General features: G+C 34.9%; 2 protein-coding genes and 1 non-coding gene across 3 annotated transcripts; 1 reads left to right on the top strand and 2 right to left on the bottom strand.

Annotated features, from left to right (window-relative positions):
* Nucleotides 1–9,280: 9,280 nt before the first annotated feature.
* Nucleotides 9,281–12,697, bottom strand: LOC110375097 (mitochondrial pyruvate carrier 1). Its single transcript, XM_021333073.3, has 4 exons — nt 12,538–12,697; nt 11,900–11,969; nt 11,471–11,571; nt 9,281–10,891 (listed from the first exon to the last, which is right to left on the bottom strand). Exons 2-4 carry the CDS (start codon nt 11,962–11,964, stop codon nt 10,650–10,652), a joined length of 408 nt encoding a protein of 135 aa, XP_021188748.1. The 5' UTR covers nt 11,965–11,969; nt 12,538–12,697; the 3' UTR covers nt 9,281–10,649.
* Nucleotides 12,698–15,098: 2,401 nt separating this feature from the next.
* LOC110375099 (uncharacterized) lies at nt 15,099–16,753 on the top strand. The gene is made up of 4 exons (XR_010277161.1): nt 15,099–15,237; nt 15,463–15,545; nt 15,733–15,833; nt 16,028–16,753. It is a non-coding gene; the product is annotated as an uncharacterized LOC110375099 (transcript).
* Nucleotides 16,754–19,430: 2,677 nt separating this feature from the next.
* On the bottom strand, nt 19,431–21,146 carry LOC110375098 (mitochondrial pyruvate carrier 1). Its single transcript, XM_021333074.3, has 4 exons — nt 21,008–21,146; nt 20,689–20,761; nt 20,480–20,580; nt 19,431–19,882 (listed from the first exon to the last, which is right to left on the bottom strand). Exons 2-4 carry the CDS (start codon nt 20,754–20,756, stop codon nt 19,674–19,676), a joined length of 378 nt encoding a protein of 125 aa, XP_021188749.2. The 5' UTR covers nt 20,757–20,761; nt 21,008–21,146; the 3' UTR covers nt 19,431–19,673.
* Nucleotides 21,147–21,874: the final 728 nt, after the last annotated feature.

Genomic DNA, 21,874 nt, shown 5'->3' on the forward strand with positions numbered 1-21,874 from the left:
AATACGCCAACCCCATTGTTCCTTATCCCTACTATAAGAAAGATAAACTAAAAATATACCTTATTGCATCACGTTTTTATTCAATACTTGAAGAGTGGTAGTGTGTGATCCGCCTAGTGTCTATGCATCTGGAATTTATATTTGAACACTAAATGAGTAAAGTGCGAGTTTACACAGTAATTAAGCATCAAAATTATTAATTGATTCACTGGGCATATCATAAACACGCAATTCGGAACGAATTTCTGCGCACCAACGAACTTCAAACACATTAATGGAATATCCTAACTAATAATAATAATATAAATGGGCTAGTAGCTCTGTTTATCTGTGTGACGCACTTCAACGCCAAAATTAATGAACTGATATAAATATTTAGTACAAATATTTATAAGACCTCGGATCAAAGAAATATAAGACTATCTAGTCTTGTACAGACAGCAGCCAATGATCGACTTATATGACAGTATACATTTTTTGTGGCCTGTATTTCACAGTAAACCAATTGACATTTTATCATTCTTTTGTTCTTTCTAGAACCTACACAAGCATTCAAAGAGCTCGATAAAGTAAAACGGTACATGAAATCTGCAGCCATTGCGTCAGTACCTACATATAGTAACCAATACAGAAAAAAAGACATGCGATATATCAAAAAGTCGTTTTTCGAGCATCGAGCACTAACTAGATGTGGGCTCCGACGAGAATTTTTCAAAATTCCCAGTATTCTCTCGTCTGAAAAGAATTCCCGGCAAAAAGTCCGATTGCTGACTACCCACTAAATATATTCCGAGAATATAGCGCCTATGCCTTCTGTATTTGGTTTTCAATTACCTTTACGATAGATATATCGGTTTTGTGTATCAATTTCCATGTATCCTGAAAAATATTTGTTAAGAAAATACGCACTGTGTTACTATCTGACGCTGTATAATTTATCTTTACTAATATAATAGGAAGAAAAAACATATTTTGTCCGTTTGTAGTTTTTTTTTTTGGAAAGGCTGCTCCTACTAATGTAAGCTTTGCTCTAAAAAAACTTGGTTCAGGATAAAGTTGGACTAAGTTGGTCCTTACATCATGTTTTCCAAAATGTACCTATGAATATTATAACAAGCAATAACATTCTGTTTACTAACTACTACTAATTCGACCACCGATATTGCGGTTCCAGGAATTTATTTATAAACCTTGATAACCTAATATATTATTATAATTTATAACTAGGACAATGAATTGCAAATACATAAACAATATTTGGCAATAACTGAATTCGATGTTCAACATAATTTTGCTGGAAATGTACCTAAATTAACAGCTATTCAACATAATTGTATCTGCATTTACAATAAACACAAAATGTAACAAACCAAAAAACATTAGTTTCGAAGCCAATAACGGGCCGAACTATCCACATAGAAAACCGCAAACAAATGTAGTTACAAAACAATTTATAGTGGATTCGAAAAATCACGTAAACCACAGACAAAGTGCACTGCAATGCAGACTTCATCGTTTCAAATCCATGGTTTATCCATCCAAAGGCAAGAAGCTTAACTTTGTTACTGAAGAGCAGCTTGAGGCCAGAATTAAAATGGAATTAAATCAAACTGGCAGACTGCGAGTTACCGCTGCCGAGAATAAAATTAGTGGTAGGTAATTAAAAAAAAAAGATTTTCGTTTGCGGTTTGTAGAAATGACGATTTTAGGTAGTTTTGTAAGTCATTTTTATTTTGCCAGACGATTTGATAACTAAATTATTCTATGTCATTTTATTCTATCGATGAAAGTAAAAATGCAGATGAAACTAATGCAAAGAAATGAAGTAAAAACACTATTTAGAGAAGATTTCATGAAGAACCCTCTTCATCCAATATTATTTAAATCCTAGAATATTCCTAAAGGGTTCATGATCGAAATCAACTTGGCAACTAATTGTCACAATTAGTGGACACCCAGGCTTTATGCTGACCGATGAATGGAATGGATTAGAGACCCTAGACTGCATGGCAGCCGAGAAATTAGAGACTACCGTGCTACGCATTTAGCTACGCCGTAGACGCACCTACGACGTAGACCCAGCTACGATATTTGCTACGAGTATTTATTTTAAGTTGTTTTTTTTAAAAGGGTATCATCAGCTTCAAAATTCATATTGGTTTAGCTACTCAAATGTAAAAGAGTTAATAAATTCTCATGTCACGTGGTCAGCGATAGGCCCACAGTGCACTCACTGGCAAAAATGCGGGAAAAAAATATGACGGACATGTCAAAAGCCAAAACGCTCCGTTTCACTTTGATGTTCAAACCCAACCACATCCATATCCACTATGGGTTTGGTTAAAATGGAATGTTTTGTTTTATCTTTTTTTTTCATGAAATTGTTCTGTCATGCATAACATTTTTAGTGGAACGTTTTAGGCTTAAGTTGGATTTATTTTGAATCTTTCGAGTTTCTGATCTAAATATTTGTTAAATTAATCATGGATTTTCAGTCCAAAATTATCCTAGCGCTTAATTAGTATTAGCGGTAGGCTCATTGAATGACAGTGGTCAAAGCCCGGCCTTATAATCCCTTAATACGCTGCTGAATAGCGACCTACATACCTAGCTAAGTGGCTGTATACTAAGACATACCTATACTCAGGAAATAGTCGGTTATAACTAACTTGTTTAGTAGCAAGTGAATATGTTGTCGTAACTGCAAATCAGTCAAGGTACACGACAAGCACAGATACAACGTTAAAAAATGTTTTTATTACTTCTATTTCCGTAAAACTTTTTATGCCGATTAGTAAACCTTCACTGGTAATATGTGTTCCAAAAATCACAAAACCTCGAGCTATTGAGCACCAACTATTAGCAAAACCACTCATGACAGCGCAGCGGTTTCACCAGCAATGGAAGCTGTCCCTGGGGATGCCAGCCTCGCGATAATTGCCGGAAATTTCTCACATCACACATTCCCAGTGTGCCTATTGACGGTAACAGCGGTAATTGTGACAGTTTGCCCGCCATTTGCCGATAATGGCGGACAAATCGGGGATAATATTAACTAATTGAGCGCGCTTTTGTTTGAAAGAAAGATGGCGGGGATTAATTTTGTCGTGTAATGGAATGTGGTTGGAATTTATTATGGTTTTAGATTATCTCTGTAGTATAATTATTTTGGGTAATGAGGAATTGTAGCTAGACATGTGTTTTTAGATAAAACATTTAATTGGTACCTGCGCAGTGCGCTTGCAAAAATATATATTGGATCCAGCAAAATGCATGATTTATAACGGAACACCTAATTTAATACGAGAGCAAAATCTACCCTAAATGTATGTAATTCGCCCTGTAGCTAAGCGTACATAAACGTAGATAACTTAACGTTTCAGATGTTTCCTTTATTCCCATGTTATTTGAAGTAAAATATGACAATTGATAAAAAACGTAAGATCCCAAAATGAAATATCAACATCTCCAAGGTATCTTCAATTCAGAATGATGGATTACAAAAATAAGTCGGTCGACGTAAATGAAAATGGAAATCAGCCCAAGAGACTAAATAACGAAATTCATCCATCGCCAATTAGAGGCGCGTTTTTTGTTCGGAACGACGGACTCGAACCAATTAGACTGGCGGCTGATGTATCGACAATTTTATATCTTGATCAAAATTTATGCCCGGTGGGAAATCGGCTATCCGCAATTGTTGCCGGTCCGGAGGATTGCCGGATTACGATTTCGTCTAGACGCGGATGACGGAAAAAGAAGCGGGAAAAAATGTTTTTTTTTTTTTCTCTTTTATCTGTCTCGCTGTTTGATCAATTAGGTCGATACAAATAGAAATTGTTCGGTGTTGCTTTATTGTCGTGATGGTACAAGTTTGACAAATACGCTTCATTGCTCAAGTGGAGTTAGATTTTGTTGAGATTGTTAGCTTCTGTATACATCCGAGGAATCTTTTCTGAATAAAGAATTTGTATTTTTGTCTAGCTCTGAAAGTTGGATAAACCACCTACTGTATTTCTGTGAATTGTGTATCTTCAAAAATCCAAATACGATATTTGTTAAAGTAATAGAGCTACCTGGAATCGAATTAGAAAAAAAAAGCACAAAGTGCCTATCAAATATTGTGCCACCTTCCTCACATACAGGTAATCCAATTAAAAAACATTTTTGTTTTCAAACAGCCAAGAGATTCTGCTGCACTCTGATTTATTTCCTTTTGTAATCAGAGGATCATCATTCTAAACTCATCATATCAATCAAGTAATACTTAATTTAAGCTACCAATAACATCATATCAAGCTAAACCCCACAGAAATAGCATGAAACATTACTCCAAAAGATAACGACCAGCAAAACAGGACCACTAAGTCTGTCTGTGCACTGAATTCAAAGTTTTCGAGCACAAAACCATACTAAACAGGTATTAGGGAGAATGACAAAGGCGAACTGGCAACATTACCAGTCTCCGGGCAATTTCCGTTCACGACAAAAGACAGATTAAGCATGGTACGGGTGATTCGTGTTCAATAATTCAATATAGCCCGCGTGTGCTGTGCTGCCATCTAGGTTTTAAACTCAAAAGTTTAAGATGAAAAGCGGGCAATTGTAGTTATTTTTCTGACTCTGTCCCACTGCTGGGCAGAGACTTTTTAAAGCAAGATTACATTATGCAGGTGTAATCGGATAGGTAAATAAGATTATTACATACATGATATTCAAATGAAATAATGGAAATAAACTGCATCATAAATTATGAACATAATACCATCACACTGCGAATAGACGTTCCGTAACGCACGTTAGAATCCACAAACAATAATTATAGTAAAATAAAAAACTTATTTACTGGAAGTAACGCCTTAACTAGCAAAGTTTTCCTATAACGAGTGCTCCTAAGTTTTATGCCTAACTTACAGATCATAAACTCTATTTACTCTTGCTTGGGTCCAAACATAAATTCCCAGACTCACTCAACCGAAAAGTATACATCTAAGGAGGTTTATTGATATAAGTCTAAGATTTTCAATTGCTTGATAGTCAGCATTTCAACTTTGCAAGATTAATATGGATCACCAACAGCTACAACGTATTATGCAATTTTTCCTCATCATCCACTCGAATAGAGACGCAAGTTCTCCAGCCCATTAATCCGGTGCTATTTAGCGTTCAAACGCGACACATAAACAAATGAAAGGCAATAACTAACACACTAGAACTGCTAGAACAGCCGGTAATGGCTATGGACTATGGACGCCATCTTTTTCTTTTCGCGCGCTCCGCCTTGTTGCCGCTAAGTCGGAACCGGACGGCGTCACGGCGGCGCCTCGTCCGGAAACGACGGGTCGGGTGCGTTCACAAACTCTCACTTGAGATTCAATCGAGTGTGAACGCGTGTGACTTTATTTAGTAGACGAATAAGTTACGCTACGGAAAAAAGGAATGTTTTAAACTGGCATGCGGCCCGCTAGCTCTTTGTAAGTTGTGCTTTCTTATTGGAATGCTATTGTTGTTAATGCTGGCTTGGCTTTCAGTGTTTCCGCTGAATTGAAGAAAGAATCCTCTTTGGAAGTGTAGCAGAAACTCATATAGTATCACTCACACACGAAACTTTAAATAAGACTCAAAGATTTGAGAACTGAAAATACGAGGGCCGAAAATAACAGAGTTGAAGTATTGCATTTTCTTTTCTGGGCACCTTTTCGAGTCTTTGAACTAAGTACCTTACATTTAGAATGATGAAGGGAACGCAAGAAATAAGTTTAAATACCGACATTTCTTTCACTAGGTACCCCTGCTTGCATCTATCTCAAATTCATGGTTAACGTTAATATCAAGTTATAAATCTAAAAAAAAAAGGCTATCGATACACTCCTTCGCCGAAGCCTTCAGCCAAATTCTATTACAAGTTTATTTCTTTGTTTTTCTTTGTAACCAACTACGTCCACAGAACCTGAAAAATATTATTTACCGAAAAAGGTTTCATTACGTCACATAACCGAACCATCAAAGACGAGAAGTCTTGATAGGCAGTGTGTGAAAAAATTACATGGAAATATAGGGGTGGTATAATGGAAGTCTAATATGTTTGTTTACTGCATTCGAAATGGTATGATGGCACGCAAACGATGGCAGTTTATTGCTGTTTTTCCGACTTATTTACATTTGAAACGTATCCAAGACTGCTTGAACAAATTTCAGTGTTATCCTTCCTTCCTGCGCGTAATAGTGATCATATAGAGCCGTTTGTCATAGAAATAGTTTTCGTGTGGTAAGTAGATGGGAGCGATTGAATTTTGCAGGCCATTGATCACTGGATGAGGCGAATTAGACATTGATAGAAACCAATATTTCAAAACATTCTAAAATAACAAGAGGTCATTTTGATTTACATATTTTTTGAGTAGAATTACTTACCTACTTAATTCAAAATTTTCAATAAAAAAGTTCTTCTCTTCAATTCAACCACTCCACTGCCTCTAATTCGCTCTGTGAATAAAACAACAAAAACTATATCCCGGGGCCAAACAATACGGACCTAACCAACACCACACGTTATTTACTAGCTACATAGTACGCGTGTACAAAACCACAAATTCTATTGCATCCATTGTCAACCGAAATTAGAGTAACTAACTCGGTTTGTACAGTGCATCCAACCATTAGCGGGAACACAATTTAGTTTTAATTAAAACACACGTATCTTCCCGCCCAGGTTGGCTGGCCACGACGCCATTTTAAGTGTCACAAAAAGAAGGTGCAAGCAAATAGTCCGGACAAGGATAAGCATTTCGCTATGGTCGGTGCCTAGATTAAAGTAGTTTGCTTAGCTTTGGTTAAGCTAAGTGGGTGGGTGTTGTGCTAGTTCGTATTTCTTGCAGTTTTGTGTACTTTTATTTAAATGTACGAGCTGTTACCTGGCAAGATATTTAGATATTCTTTTATTTTATTTTAGTTCTACAGCTTTAGTGGAGTATTTTTTTTTTTTGATGTGGCCCTGTTATAGGTACACTCAAAAGAAAATTCTAAATGCTTGGCAAGCTCTTTTGTCTTGACCAAAATATATGTAGCAAAAAAAAACATTTATATATGAATGATCATCCTATCCATGTCAAATAAATTGTGTTCCGCCTTCTTCCATGAAAATATAATCTCAGAATATTTAGAGCGTAGGTATACCTATGTACCTAGGTACCAAAAATACTTTTTTGCTGCTACGTTATAGGGAAGTTTATTAACAATCAAAAGTGACTAAACTCACTGTTATATTGTATCTAGATATAAAATCGACTTTTATACATAAAATGTAATAATGAAACTTGTTGACAGCGCGGAGCCGCGAACGCAGCGAATTAGTGGTTTCGTCTGTTAATCTAGCACGGGCTTATTGATTCAAACCAGATGTAATTAAATATCCAATGTACATACGTGCATATTACATAGTGCACGTATCATACTGTGCTTTGTAGAACTGCAATGTACAGTTGGTAACAAAAGTCCATTAATTGAATCTCAAATTAGATAATAAGTACTTGAACACGAAATAAAATCTTAAATGCAAAAGTTGTGTTCAGTATTTTCTGTAATTCTGTGATGTCCACGTTGTTTTGTTCTGTAGTCGTAACAACTGCTTACCTACCAATGTGTGATTTTAGTGCTAAGGTTTTCATTGTAATATTACTAATACCTAATTGACTAGGTACAAAGATACTGTACCTACCTAGGTAGGCACAACTTTGAATGAATTTACTTACCTACCTCCTTATGTTAGCAGAAATATTGGTCCATAGTGAACCTAAGCACTTAGGTTCTTATCTTAATGAAAATATGCTCATGAAAAACCGGCAACAAACTCGCAACACCACAGACAAAGATGCCATTCGATTCCAAATTCAAGATGAAACTAAACCGTTCCGTTTTACGAGAAGCTTCTAAAACAAAGCTAAGTATTTGCATAGCATCCACTTCATCATATTAAGTGATAGCGACCTGAAATAGGACGCGGCGCTCACCGACACTTGCGGGGACAATGAAGGAGCGTCATTGTTACCGCTTCTAAACGCCCGCTATTGTGCAGAGTAAACGCTGCCACATATACCCGTAGTGTGGTAGGGTGAGAAAGTTTATATGTACACAGTCAGTTAGATAGTTTAGTCATAGATACATAAGTTAGTTACAAACGATAAAGAATGTTATGTTGATAGATGACTGAGTAATAAGAAAACATGCTGCACCTACCACAAATTCAATTTCGATAAGGGCAGGAGGATGATGAGTCATAAGTCAAGTTACAGATGGCTTTGGTTGGTTGGCTTACAGATGGCCAACTTCGCAAGAATTTATATAGGTAGATATAAAGGCTGAACAGAAGTTCAACAACACTGAGATTTAACCGACTACGGATAGATGTAACCGGCCATATAGCGAACTATTAGAACCAGGTTTAGCCTTCATCATAAGCACACACACCCCGTGACTAAAGTTAAGTGCAACCGATTTTTCTAGGCTAGGTTTTCGATTCAGTTAAGCATTTTGGCTTTGTTTTGAGATTCTTACATATCTATCCCGACTGATGTTACAAGTTACAACAATAGAGAATTGAGGAAATAACGCCTTATAATAGGCGTTTTCTACCAGTCAACCTTTAGATGGAAGCATAGAAATGAAAAAAGTCTAATATGGGTACCTAGATACCTACTATTATATATAAGTAGAGGAGACGAATTATTATGTTAAGTAAACTACGTACTTAGGTAAGTTATTTTTGCTATCGTTACCGACGTAAAGTTCGCTGTTATCATTAAAACTTTACTGGATTAGAACTTTGTTCGGATGTAGTTTTCATAATGAGATCTCTCTCAATCTATGTCGTGTTATACGTACTTGAGTCTGACGGAACTAGGAACTTTCAATAATTGGCAATGTATTATCATGATCAGTTTAATGAGCTTACAGAGCTTTATTTTCATTAGGTATCCAGCTGGATAGTATAAAATAGGTTAGAGAACCTATCTTCAAAAATCAGACAGTGTCTACTTACCTTAGTATATATGTACTTACTACAAAACTTAAACTCGATCTAATAAATGCGAAAGTATCTGGAAAACGCTGTACTTCCTACGAACAATGTCATCAGGTCATTGCCTCGTCTCGATTCAATTGGATCCCCTGATGAATCAGGATTCCTAATAGAAAAAAGGCTGTTTTTTGAAGTGTTAACCACATATTTTATTATTTTACGCAATATTGGGTAAAAATTTCAAAAAAAATAAAACAAAAAAAGTTCAACAAGTATAATATAATAAAATTCACAATAAATATTTAAAAAATATACCCTTGTATAATGATAACATTATATTCTACAGTTTGTACAACCTACTTACTTATTTCTACAATATAAGGCTGATGGCGCCTTAACAAATCATAGATCACAAATGTCAAGATTCATAGATAAGTAGTTTTTGGAACCACTGGAAAATTGATTTCTCTAAGCTAAATAATTAGGGCAGATTTTGGGTTGACCAGCCCTGATTATATTATTAGGCAAACAGGCATTTCACTAAGAATATAATAAAACAAATGACAGCCATGTTTTATAAATAATTTGAAATTCGAATACCTCAATGTGTATAACAAACTTATTTTTTAGTTAAAGTTGAATTAAGTCATTTAATGACATTTCGTTTCATGTTTTTTGATTGTTTGGGTAAAATTATAAGATAAAAATATAAAAACAACACAGAGTATACTGCCATATTTAACACTCATCAATTTATGATCAGAAAAATATAAAACTATTCATTATTTATGTTAATTTTGCTTCAAAATATAATATAACAAAGAAAACTGGAACTACTATTCTCTGACACAGTTCTAACTGTTTTTTTTTTTTTATTGATATTGATTTTAGTTTATCTAAAGCTGATATCAGATGGTTCACTCCAACGAAAGATGCCAATACAATATTCAACATCATTGGATTGTTTCACTAATTAATTCAGCATTCGTGGTTAATTTTATATTTAGACATTTTATTTCTAATAAAATGAAGCGTCTGATATCAGCTTAATATCTTACTCGGAAATATGTTCATTTCGATTTTTTATAAATTGTGCGCAGAATATCACAAATGTTACCATATCAATGTAAAGAACTAAATCAATGTAAAACTATGTATTAAATAAATAAAGCAATGCTTTTAAAGCCCTACAATTCGATAAAAAAATCAAAGATTATACATAAATATTTCCCTAATAATCTACACTACAAACTACTATTTAAAATCTATCTAATTTGTGTGATTTGGAGAAGTTAAAAATTCCTTAATTGAATTAGATAACTACAGTTTTACTGTTTAAAAAGACTAATAAAGTTTATTCTAAAAAAATCAAATCTATACTTTGTCTATGAACAAAATTTTCTATAAATCTTTTATGATTATTGAGCTGCACAAACAACACGGTTTGAGATTGCCAGACATTTGCGCAAAACACTTTTCCAAATTCAAAAAGCTGCACAAATGTCAATAAGATTCACCTATCCATAAACAACTAAATTAAAAATAAATCCATGATCTTTTCCTTGAAATTGTCTATCTATATCTAAACCACTCACTATGAGTGATTAGTTCCCATTTTAAAATCCTTCTAAAATTAAGAGGCAACCGGTTTACTAGCCTTGGGGATTGGACTGGCAGGTGTGATCGGAGCTGCCTGAGTAGTGGCACAGGGCTTTGGGTCATTTTTCCTATCTTGTAGATAGTGGTAGTTGATGAATCGAGCTCCCTGTGTGAGCTGGGCAGCCTCGTTGGTGACGTGGCAGGCGAATAGGAGCATGTTGCGAGGTTGCACCTTCCACGCGAACCGCATAAACATCAGCGAGTACAGCGACAGAGCTGGAAATTTAAAAAAAAATGCTTACATCGCTGTATTGATATCAGACTATAATAACCAGTGAAGCATTCATCACCTAGCTGACTACAAATCTAGAGGTACATGTTATTAGCATCAACAAGTTAAATACGTCTTTAATGTGTTTTGTTAACACAGAATGTAGAATGTGAAAGGAAGGGAAACCTTTATTTTTAGGAAGAAAACTTACAGCTATGTAATACAATAGTAATTAAGTAGAATATAGTCAATTACAAGTTACTCAGACAGATTTTCAATCAATACTTGTTTGAATTGATTTTGCCTTGTAAAAAAACTTATTAGATTAAATAATGTCATGGTTATTACTCTACAAGTGGACGATGTAAGATAATAAAGATTGGAAGTACATGATTGGTCACTACTTTGAATAAATGTTATCTGTTTGATTACATAACATTTACATAGTTACTTATTAGATAAACGTAATTTACGATGAATAGGTAACAGGCCTATTAATAAATAACAAACAACTATTGCATGATTACTTAGTAACTCCTATTCAGTATTTTTTTTTATATGTGAACAAAATGATGTCAACTTACCGAGTGTCATTTTGCCACTAATAAAGCTGGGGTCTTTTTGTATATCTGCGAGGGCTGCTAGAGGTATTCCCCAATTGGCTACAGGACCCCAGAAATGGGTGCTGAAAAAAACAAATAATTGAATCTTAGAATCAATTTTTAATTGTGAGTAGCTGAATATGAATAATCCAAATCGGTTTTAGCATTATGAAATCTATAAAAATAATAATATATTTGTTAAAAATTATAGGATATTTTTGATAAATTAAATAGTAGTAATAAATAAATTTTGGAATTATTTATGACAAATAAAAACATTATTTAGATGTGAGCAGTAATAGGCATGAAATAATGACACTAATTTCAGGTTGATCAATAGATGCTGGCCTCTCCTCTGTCTGTATTAAAATTCGAAATTAATAATCTGTTGGTTATAATGTCAAACCTTACCTCATTAAATATTGCCTAAACTCCTTGCTTTTCAGCTGCTTCAATAAATTTCCAATCATACTCATTTTGGCTGAAAAAATAAATGTAAGAACTTAGTTGATTCTCAGATCAATAGTCAGAGGGTCCGCTTATGTTTAAGCCAGAGACATACCTATCTATTTTAATCAAAAAATATATAATACTAGAGAACACACACACTCATAATAACTATTGTTTCATTGTTTCAATGACACTCACAGGGGAAAATGTGAATGAAAGAATAGTTTTCTAACTTTCTAGTTGGCTAGTTTATACTGAAACGCATATAATATTCATCTAATTTTATAGACACATCTTAATTGTCCAGTTTATGTACTTGAATTTAAAGTGGTTGTTCTCAAGTGCATTCTAGTTTTATTATAATTAAATATTTAAAAAATTTTTTTTTTTTTCTTTGATAACAACTATAGTGTCACGTTTAGAAGTATGGTTTGTTGTAAAACAAGAACAACATGTTTTATGCGACCTAATTGAAATTTAAATTAATCATTAGAATCATTCTCTCGGGCTTTTTCAAGGTTATGCAATGAATAAGCTACATATATCACAAATGAAGCAGTCGCCACCTAGTTTACGTAATAAATGAACTGCTTACTAACCTGCTTTCTATTTATCTTTCTAATTAATTGATCTATTGTTATTTTTATTCAAAATCAGTTTGCCCTTCCTGATTCCTTGCCAATGTCACTGTCACTGACTAAAATAATGAATTGATAAAAAATCCAGACGCTGGCTGACTGACACTGATAAGGTACAGTGTGCCCAGATTAATGTGACAGTTATTGGCACCGGCAGCAAAACACTTAAGTTTCCCAATTTATTCTTCAGAATTTCAGCGAATAGCTATATTTGATCTTGAGACTGAAACTAAAATTGCATCATTATTGCATAAATGGTCAGCTTTGCATTATATTCTACGCAATACGTGTGTAAATATAGAGGTCAGTGATTCTACGGCATGCTTCGCTCATGAAGTCTTCAGTACTTTATCTGTGGTGGCATTTCATTTCTTGACGAATATTTAGTATGGCGGCAATTTTAAAAATAAACAATCTTGTCACTTGTCATACTACAATCATTTTGCAAATTATTAAAAGACAATTTTATTTTAAAACTATGGAAAATACCAATTAATTATTTAAAAATGTAAAAGATATAGCCCAAAAAAATGGCAAAACCTTTTAATAATGCGTATATGTAAAATATGGGAAGGCCGAAAATGTATGTTCCAGGCGCAGCATGGGATTATTCCGCATGCTCGTCATTTCGTATATGATAATATACATCGGAGTCTACTTTGGTTTAATCGCAGCACTGGTTTATATTAGAAGTTTCCTCATACTGGCTATCAAGTACGTACAAAGGATTCCTCTATAACAAATAACAAGCAATACGAAGGTTGTACCATCCTTCCCTTTTTCGAGAGACAAGTATTGAGAAACGGATTTTAACAGGAGAAAAAATACTTACTTTAATAACAGTTGGTTAACAAGCTAGTAAAAATTATAAGAATAAACCTTTGAATACCATATGAATCTATGAAATTGCGTTTTTAAGCTAACGTTTCCAATTTTTCCCAGCATACCGGATGAACCTACCTACATACAATATGAACACTGAACATAATGCTAATGAAAAGGCATGCTTGACGTGTGAACGATGTCATGAAATCAAGATATCTACTCAAGATTACCACAATTAAAGCTTTATTACTACGAGACGACTGTTAAATCGAGATAACAAAGCAAATACTCTTTGTCACAATGTGTTAACTACTTCAGATTATAACTAAATCTCTCATTGTAAAAATACATAGGTATTTAAATTGGAAACGAAATTCATTCGAATTTTCGGTAAAAAGACTATTTGTGAAAATGAGAGTGTATATTTTACGACAATTAGATAATAAATTCTTTTTGAGGAGGAATTATATTGAAAATAACATTATAAACGAAATGCAACCTCTTTCATCAAGGGAAATCCTTACGGATGGCCTCTTCGAGGCCAAGGTCTTAAGGATTTCCATGGCTTTGCGCTTGCGCCTATGTTCCATTTTCCCGCTAAAACTGATTTATAAAAAGTAATCGAGTTGACGACTAACAGACTGGTGTGGGTACTTTGGCTCTCCCTACACCAATTCAAGGGGCGTCATGATCAGTTAAAAAATTGCGCGATGAATAAATAAATTGACAATCTAAAACATTTATTTTTTACTCGGTATTTCATTACCTTCCCTTCGTCGTACTACACATACATTGTATACCTACCCTAAATCGTAACATTGATACCGGGCTTAAATGAATTTTCGGACACCAAAATTGCTACCTATTGGTACCTTCTTAGTAAGTATACACCTACTTGGGATCCTTTATAAACCTAAAAAATACCTGTTTTATTTTATAAGATTTGTTATCTCTGAATTTAACATGTAACTACAATGTTTTTAGTAATAAAGTAACTTGTGCATTTTGAATGTATTTTTTATCCTTTCCCTTATTACTGATACACCGAATTGTTTGGCTCAACTTTAGAAATAATTCACGAGCGGCTTGTAAATGAAGCCTATGAAAACAGGAATTATCAACCCGTATCGAGCATGACTAAGTATGTATTGATCATTGCTCATATCTTCTCTTCTTTGTACAAATAAGTCACTGCTGTTTGCCTGTCCCATGATCAATACCCTCCTACATAGGGCCCATACAGGTACATTGCTCTGCTTGAAACCCTGATAGGTTAACTCTCAGCAGGGTGGGATTAACCGTGTGGGGACCAATAAGCAATCAAGGCCTCGGTGCCAAATTCAAAGCTCTTTAATCTTGGTCATTGGTATCAGAGGCTACCTGTCAAGCCAGCCTGTAAATAAACTGATTGAACAGGTACATATAGATCAGTCTACCCCGTACATTCGGCGATACAGTTTATAGTACGAATACAAATTGTAAATAACACGATAGGTACCTGAAATTTGAATTAACGTAAGGGACATTTCTTCGAAAGCGAGCTACGTAAACTAAAAGATTACTCGGAGGGTATGTCTGTATGCCTCCTTATATTTACAAGGAGGCAATAAATCCTCTTTGGCATTTATTTGTACCTGTCAGCAGGAATATTCGTTTTTATATGAAATAAGAATGAAAAAGAATAGTCTATCAATCAATCAAAAATTAAAATTAAAAGAAGCAACAATCAAAATTTTTCATGTAGAATTTTAACAATAGAAAAAAATCTTTGTAAAAAAAATAAAAACACGGACACAGGCCACCTCGAATCTCTACAACCTTTTATCTTTGTGAAATGTACGTATTTAAAAAAAATGGTTTTCTGCATCCACCTTCGATGGGCCGACCGCTCTGCAAAATGCTGCAAGGAATAGGACTAACTCGACTCAAACCATCCTCTCCACTGCTGGACATAGACCTCCCAAACTTTTTCTTCAACGCCAGTTCCCGTGACCAAACTCCACCAGAGACATAGCTAAAATGTAATTTTTGCTGTCTACTAATATATTTTTTTTATTTTAGCCAAAAAAATAAAGCAAAATGACGCTATTCAAGAAGTTAATGCAACAACTGAAAAGCAAAGAGTTCAGGTCCTACTTAATGAGGTAAGAAGCTGTGCCTTTGAAGTTAAAGCGTGGTTGACGAAAAATAGAAAAGATTGAAAAAATAGTAGCCCCTTCAAAGGGGGTAATTTACTCTTATAACCCCTAAAGGCTCATATGACCATTATCTACCTATTACAATATATGTAGTCCTTAATTATCATAATATTATGTATTTTGTTCTTTTCAGTACTCACTTCTGGGGCCCTGTGTGCAATTGGTCATTCCCTGTTGCCGCGATTGCTGACACACAGAAGCATCACAGCATTATCAGTGGAAAAATGACATTTGGTAAAGTTTCAATTAATTCCTCAATTTTAACAAATCTTAAAAAGGAATTCTTGGCAAGTTGCGGTACAGAGCCTTCTCTCCGTACTTACCTGGTGATCTTAATGTAAAAAGTTTAATCGGTTACTTGGCTGTCTCCAACTCAATGCCATCGATTTATTCGCTAAAGCTTTACTCATTTGAGCCTTTCTTTTCAGCTCTCGCCGTATATTCGCTTTGTTTCATGCGGTTTTCGTTGCGGGTGAAACCTCGCAACTTGTTGCTCTTTGCCTGCCATATCATTAACGAGTGCGCGCAACTCACCCAAGGATCTCGGTTCATATACCACAACTATATCAAGACGAAAGTATAATAATATGTTTAGATCAGCAACTTCGTTATGAAAAAGTCAATCAAGTCTGCAATTGTTCCAAAAGTGTTCTTGTCCTTTTTGATTAAAAATGAAGAATTCGTTGATTATGACGCTATATCGTTGTTAACAAGTTAAAATTTATAATAAAGCAAACTGACAAAAAAAATACGTACGAAAGTTTGGTTCTAAAACATTAGCAATGAAATGATTCCCAATCTTGTTTTTGTCAGTAGGTATTTTTTGTGACCAATGCCAAAATCTTAAGATTATTTTTACCGCTAGAAGCCCTAAATATTATGCATTTATAAAAAAAGCGCTGATGGTCAAACTCTAGTTCGCCACATGCCGCTTATTAAAAAAATGCAATGAGAAAAATGGGCTTGAAGATATGATTAATTAGTTTTAAGGTCCTTTAAAATTGTGTAGTGGTAATTTTACAAATCATAGTTTAATACCTATTACGTTTACGAATACGGAATTGTTTTCATAAACTTTTGTTGCTATATGCCTAAACTTCTTAATGAGTGTATGTTATTTCAATCTCGATATAGTCATAATTAAACGAATTCTCCTCAGAAAGAAAACTGTTTTTTTTTCTAATATTTTAGATTTCCACAAAAAAATATCTCTGGTTATTAAGGCCCTTTCACGCCGCGTTTTTTGCAGGATCCCGTTTGATCGCAAAAGATATTACCTACCTATATGCTAGTATTCACGCGAGCAAACCGCATGCAGGATCCTGCAAGATGGTGTTGCCGTCGATTTGTGCAATTCGGTTCTGTCACTTGAAACTGGATCGTTCGTCCAGTAAAGCGGGATCCCGTTTGGTGACATATTGCTTCTATAGCAGTGTTCCCACGGCTTCCTGCGTGCGGTTTTTTGCTGGACACTGTTGCGGAAAAATGATTTACAGAAATACCTAAAGTCGAGCGTTGTGTCACGATAGGATGAACCCAGAATCTTCTATTTCGCTGCCGAGGACGCCGTAAACTAGCAAAGTATTTAAGTCCATTTCGCCTGATCACTAGCGTAGGAATGGTCAAAAAACAGCCAGCCCTTTCACACGGCAGTCCAGTTATGCGGGACCGGCCTTCCTGCAAAACTGAACTACGTGTGAACACAGCATCCGTTTTTGCAGCATTCAGTAAAATGCCGGTCCCGCAAAACTGGACTGCCGTGTGAAAGGCCTGTTAAAAAGGCCGTGTAAAAGCAGCACCAAAGACATCTTTCAGATTCAGTCGCGACCGAATCGCGACTGCAACGCGCAACGTTACAAAGAGTGGCCGTGGGCGAGGGGGTCTCGAAGAACCATTTCGCTACATCGTTCCACGTATAGGACGTGACTTTGGTTTGGACTAGTTTGCTCAGCATCCCTTGCAAACAATATCCATGTGCCAAACAATGAACATGTCATTATTACCGCTCTTCTATCTTCTACATAGAATATAGATGTATTCGTAATAATCACGAATTCACTATGACAATATGTGCATTATGTGTAAGACACGTAAGACAATAAAGCTTAGAATAAAGGCACAGTGTAAATAGGGACAATCCACCCACTATGTATTCTCGAGACCAAAGAAGACGCGTAGAATAATTCCAAAACACCTAAACGTGAAAGTAGTTGTGTGAAAACTCGTGGTGGCTAAAAAAGCAAAAACATCTGCCTCCCGAGTATGTGGCTGTATACAAAAAGAAAACTGATAGCCGGTGCTGATTTACACGAGCGCTTATCGGCGTTGTTCCATTCTAAGAAAGTAAGCAGATTGAAGCGCTGGAAGAGCTTTCTTTCTGTATACGGCCTATTATATAGAGTACCTAGGGATTTGATTCCAGATCTCGCAAAAAACAATTATCTATAGGTAGCGTTTGTTGCCCGTGGTACTACCAATAGTGCTACCAGTAGTACCACGGGTAAATTTTTCTTCCCGTAGTGTTACCAAGCGGTCTGGTAGTAGAACGGGCAAGAAAAAACTACCCGTGGTACTACTGTCAATAATTTAGGCATTTTTCAACCCTTTTGTTGTCACAGTTGATATTGTCATCCTAGAAAGAGAATTGAAATAGATATATTTTGCTACTATTTCGTAAATAGATCTGGTAGCCTACTTTCTAAGAGTACAGTGGTACCTACCACTGTACCTATCTTGGGCAGATACATGAAGAAGCCTAGCTTAAAATCCCTGAAATCGACGACCCACCAAGCGTGGTGATTACCTACGCTATATCGTCTCTAAAACGAGGAGAAGGCTCGTGATGATAATAACTGAAAAAAACCTGAATAGATATAAACCGTTATCGGCTTATCCGTTATCTGCACGTGCGCGTGTGAGATAAAATAGTTTCGATTAGATAAGTACCTAGTACGATCTGGTATGTTGTCATTTTTCTTTCAGATAAGTTAACGGTAAGTTAGGTTACTAGCATCTGCCAACGGCTTTACCCACATCCGGAAAGATGGAATGACTCTGACAGGACAACCGTTAGTATCGATTCTTGTGGCAATACCTGGATTTGGTTTTCGCAAGGATGTCTCTCGCATTGTATTTCCCGGACGGGGCATGAAATATTACGAGAGTCGGGGTTAAAAATGGTGCTTTGTAATAAATTAAAATCATTAAAAACAGATCAACAATTTAAGTATATTAACATGATAAAAATCACCATAAATGTTATAAAATACACCCCTGTAATAGTGGTAGACAATTTTATTGTCTCTATTTTGTCCAACTTTATTGGATCGAATAATTTAATATACTTTTAGATAACTATAGGTAACAATAGATGGTTTATTTATATTTAGGCTTCTTAACTAAGCCCTAAACTCCACCAAAGCGGAATGGACACGTGTGTTTGAATAACGAAATTCTTTTGTTTGGTCTTTTAAAAACTTCTCGACTTGGTTCCGCTTTCGTGGAATCTGGCTCTTAGATCTTTCTAAAATTAATCCATAACGTAGTCATTAATCAATTATCGCCGGTTGTTAATCAATTATTTGGCGAAGCAATCTCAATACACTACTTAGCTCTTAGACTTAATTAACTTATTTACCTATGTATTTTCAATTTAACATGGTAACTTATTTATCAGGAGCCAGGAGCCATACAATCTTCACTATAGAGCCTCTTAATAGTATAACATGCAAATATTTTTTGTACACAGAGGTTTACGTCAAAATACGTATTTGAAAAAATTTCAATAATTATCAACATCATTGTAATAAATATAGTTGATGAAAAAACAGATCACGAAAAATATTTATATTTACTACCTATTAGTCCACCTCTGCACTTTTATACCTATTATTCTCAAAATATATTCTTACAAAAATAGTTTTTTCTTTTTCAGGTTTAAAGAATGAAATATGTTTATCAGTAAATTATTACATTCGCATTTGTTCTAGAAGTTGGTTCGTAGAAATTCAATCCACGAATTCACATTCAGCTGCTTAGGAAATAGCATTATGCTACCTAGAATTACTATAAATTTTAAGAAGCAACTGGTTCACTGGCCTGTACAATGGCGGGCTTGACTGTCTGTATGTCCTTCTTATTTTGAAGATAGTTGTGGTTCACAAAGCGTGCGCCCTGCGTCAGTTGAGCAAATGTGTTGGTGAAGTGGCATGCGAATAGGAGCATGTTGCGAGGTTGCACCTTCCAGGCGAACCGCATGAACATCATGGAGTATAGCGACAGAGCTGAAAAAGAAAGCAATATTTAAGGATTGCTCTGTACTGCTGTATCTGATTAGACTGGAAGCCGACCCCAGAATAGTTGGGAAAAGGCTCGGGAGATGGTGCTATGTGCTGCTAAAGTTGTGTAATTTTTGTGCATGGTGGGAAAGATTGTGAGATTTTTGTTTCAGTAGATAAAGTGTAAAACCACTTGGTTAGGTATTTTTACAACATTCAAAGATTTTTTCAGAATAGACCAGCAGTTTCTGGGAGCGTGTTCAAGCAAACAAACTCTTCAGCTTTATTTTTATTAGTTAGAATTATCTGACATTGAAGTTTTTTTTATTGTATAGTGAGATAACAAGTTATCTTTATCAAGTATGTACTCCAGATTGTATATGACTTGAGCACCAGATTTAAAATGCAAATCATTTATCAGCGATACTTTTTATTATTAGTTATCTAAACAAGTGTAGATACCTTGAGATATCACATCCAATGTCAGGGTCAGAACAAAACTATCGGTTGATTTCTGTACAGTAGAAAAACCATTGTTTCTTGTGTATATCCAACATATAACATACATTGGGTTAATTGTTTATTGTATGTTTAGTTACTTACCAAATGTCATTTTGCCACTAATAAAGCTGGGGTCTTTTTGTATATCTGCGAGAGCTGCTAGAGGTATTCCCCAATTAGCTACAGGACCCCAGAAATGGGTGCTGAAAGTAAAAAAAAATACAACTTAGACTAAGATCAGTTAGGTACTTTTACTGTTTTTTCAGTTTACAAAACACTGAATGAAATACATTCAGTAAACTAAACTTTACCTCATTAAATATTGCCTGAACTCTTTGCTTTTCAGCTGCTTCATCATATTTCCAACAATAGCACTCATGGTTTCTGAAAAAAGAGTATTCCAGTAAGTGAATTAGCCTACTTTAGCATATCATAGGTTCTCTAAGAATGAATTTACGTAGTGTTGGTTTAGCGTTTATTTTATTTCAAGGTTGTAGTGACAGTCGTGCATTCATGAAACAAATTAAATAGATCAATGTGTGACATGCTTATTTATTGTGCGTCAAGGATAACCTCCATGAAACTTTCAGAATTTAATTGAAAAAGTAATGTCAGACATAAAACACTTACCTGATATTTATTCAACTTTTTTGTAGAACAACAAAATAATAAATAGCCACGTAACGTAAGTTACTTTAATTCACAACAGTTGCTATCCTTTTTGAGCGTTTTTGAGATGAGATTTCTTGCCAATGTCACTGTCAAATTGATAAACTGATAAGTCAAACTTCTAGCTGATAAGCTACAGTTTGCCCAGTTTAAATTAACTCCAAGGTATTTGAATATGTAGAACTTTCTATTAGAAATATGATAAGAATTTATTTAGAGCCCATTTAATAGCAAATCATTCAAAAAATGACTATCAGCATCCCGCCTAATCTTATTTCAGATATCCAGGTCAAAATAAATTATACTAGACTCGGACAGCGTTTCTAAACGTATTGGAGACACGAATGTGGCGCCAATTTCAAACTTAGCAAAAAATAACGGTCATTTTCATTCTTGTGAAATATGTATAAACCGTAAAATAACGGTCGTAATACGATTCAGGCAGTAGACATTGTATAAAGTGATAAGATTATTGTAAAATCTATGATTGACATATAAAACTACTGTGCAAAATTCTCGATCTAAATAAAAAGGTACAAAAAAAAAAACAGCAATTTGTTTTAAAATATTTATTACAAATATTACAAAAAGGCACTTTTAATGGATGGTACTGGGATATTGCAAGCGAACTTTAGCTTGTAATGGAATGTTTACATTTAGGCAAATAAAAGTTACACGCAACTTTTTAGCTAGATATTTACATGAATATAAATTATACGGGACTGCTTGTAGCTACCAACTTTCTTTGGTACTCTAAATCAGTGGTTCTTAACCTTTTTGACATGAGGGACCACTTTAACTAAATTTTGTCTTGCCGGGGACCACCTC

This window comes from Helicoverpa armigera, chromosome 14, assembly GCF_030705265.1.
Source record: "Helicoverpa armigera isolate CAAS_96S chromosome 14, ASM3070526v1, whole genome shotgun sequence".
Lineage (NCBI taxonomy): Eukaryota > Metazoa > Arthropoda > Insecta > Lepidoptera > Noctuidae > Helicoverpa > Helicoverpa armigera.

Coding starts and splice junctions, on each gene's coding strand:
- LOC110375097 (XM_021333073.3), bottom strand. CDS start 11,964: ATGAGTATGATTGGAAATTTATTGAAGCAGCTGAAAAGCAAGGAGTTT. Junction 11,572..11,899: donor TTTAGGCAATATTTAATGAG/GTAAGGTTTGAC, acceptor TGTTTTTTTCAG/CACCCATTTCTGGGGTCCTG. Junction 10,892..11,470: donor TAGTGGCAAAATGACACTCG/GTAAGTTGACAT, acceptor TTAAATTTCCAG/CTCTGTCGCTGTACTCGCTG.
- LOC110375098 (XM_021333074.3), bottom strand. CDS start 20,756: ATGAGTGCTATTGTTGGAAATATGATGAAGCAGCTGAAAAGCAAAGAG. Junction 20,581..20,688: donor TTCAGGCAATATTTAATGAG/GTAAAGTTTAGT, acceptor TTTTACTTTCAG/CACCCATTTCTGGGGTCCTG. Junction 19,883..20,479: donor TAGTGGCAAAATGACATTTG/GTAAGTAACTAA, acceptor TTTCTTTTTCAG/CTCTGTCGCTATACTCCATG.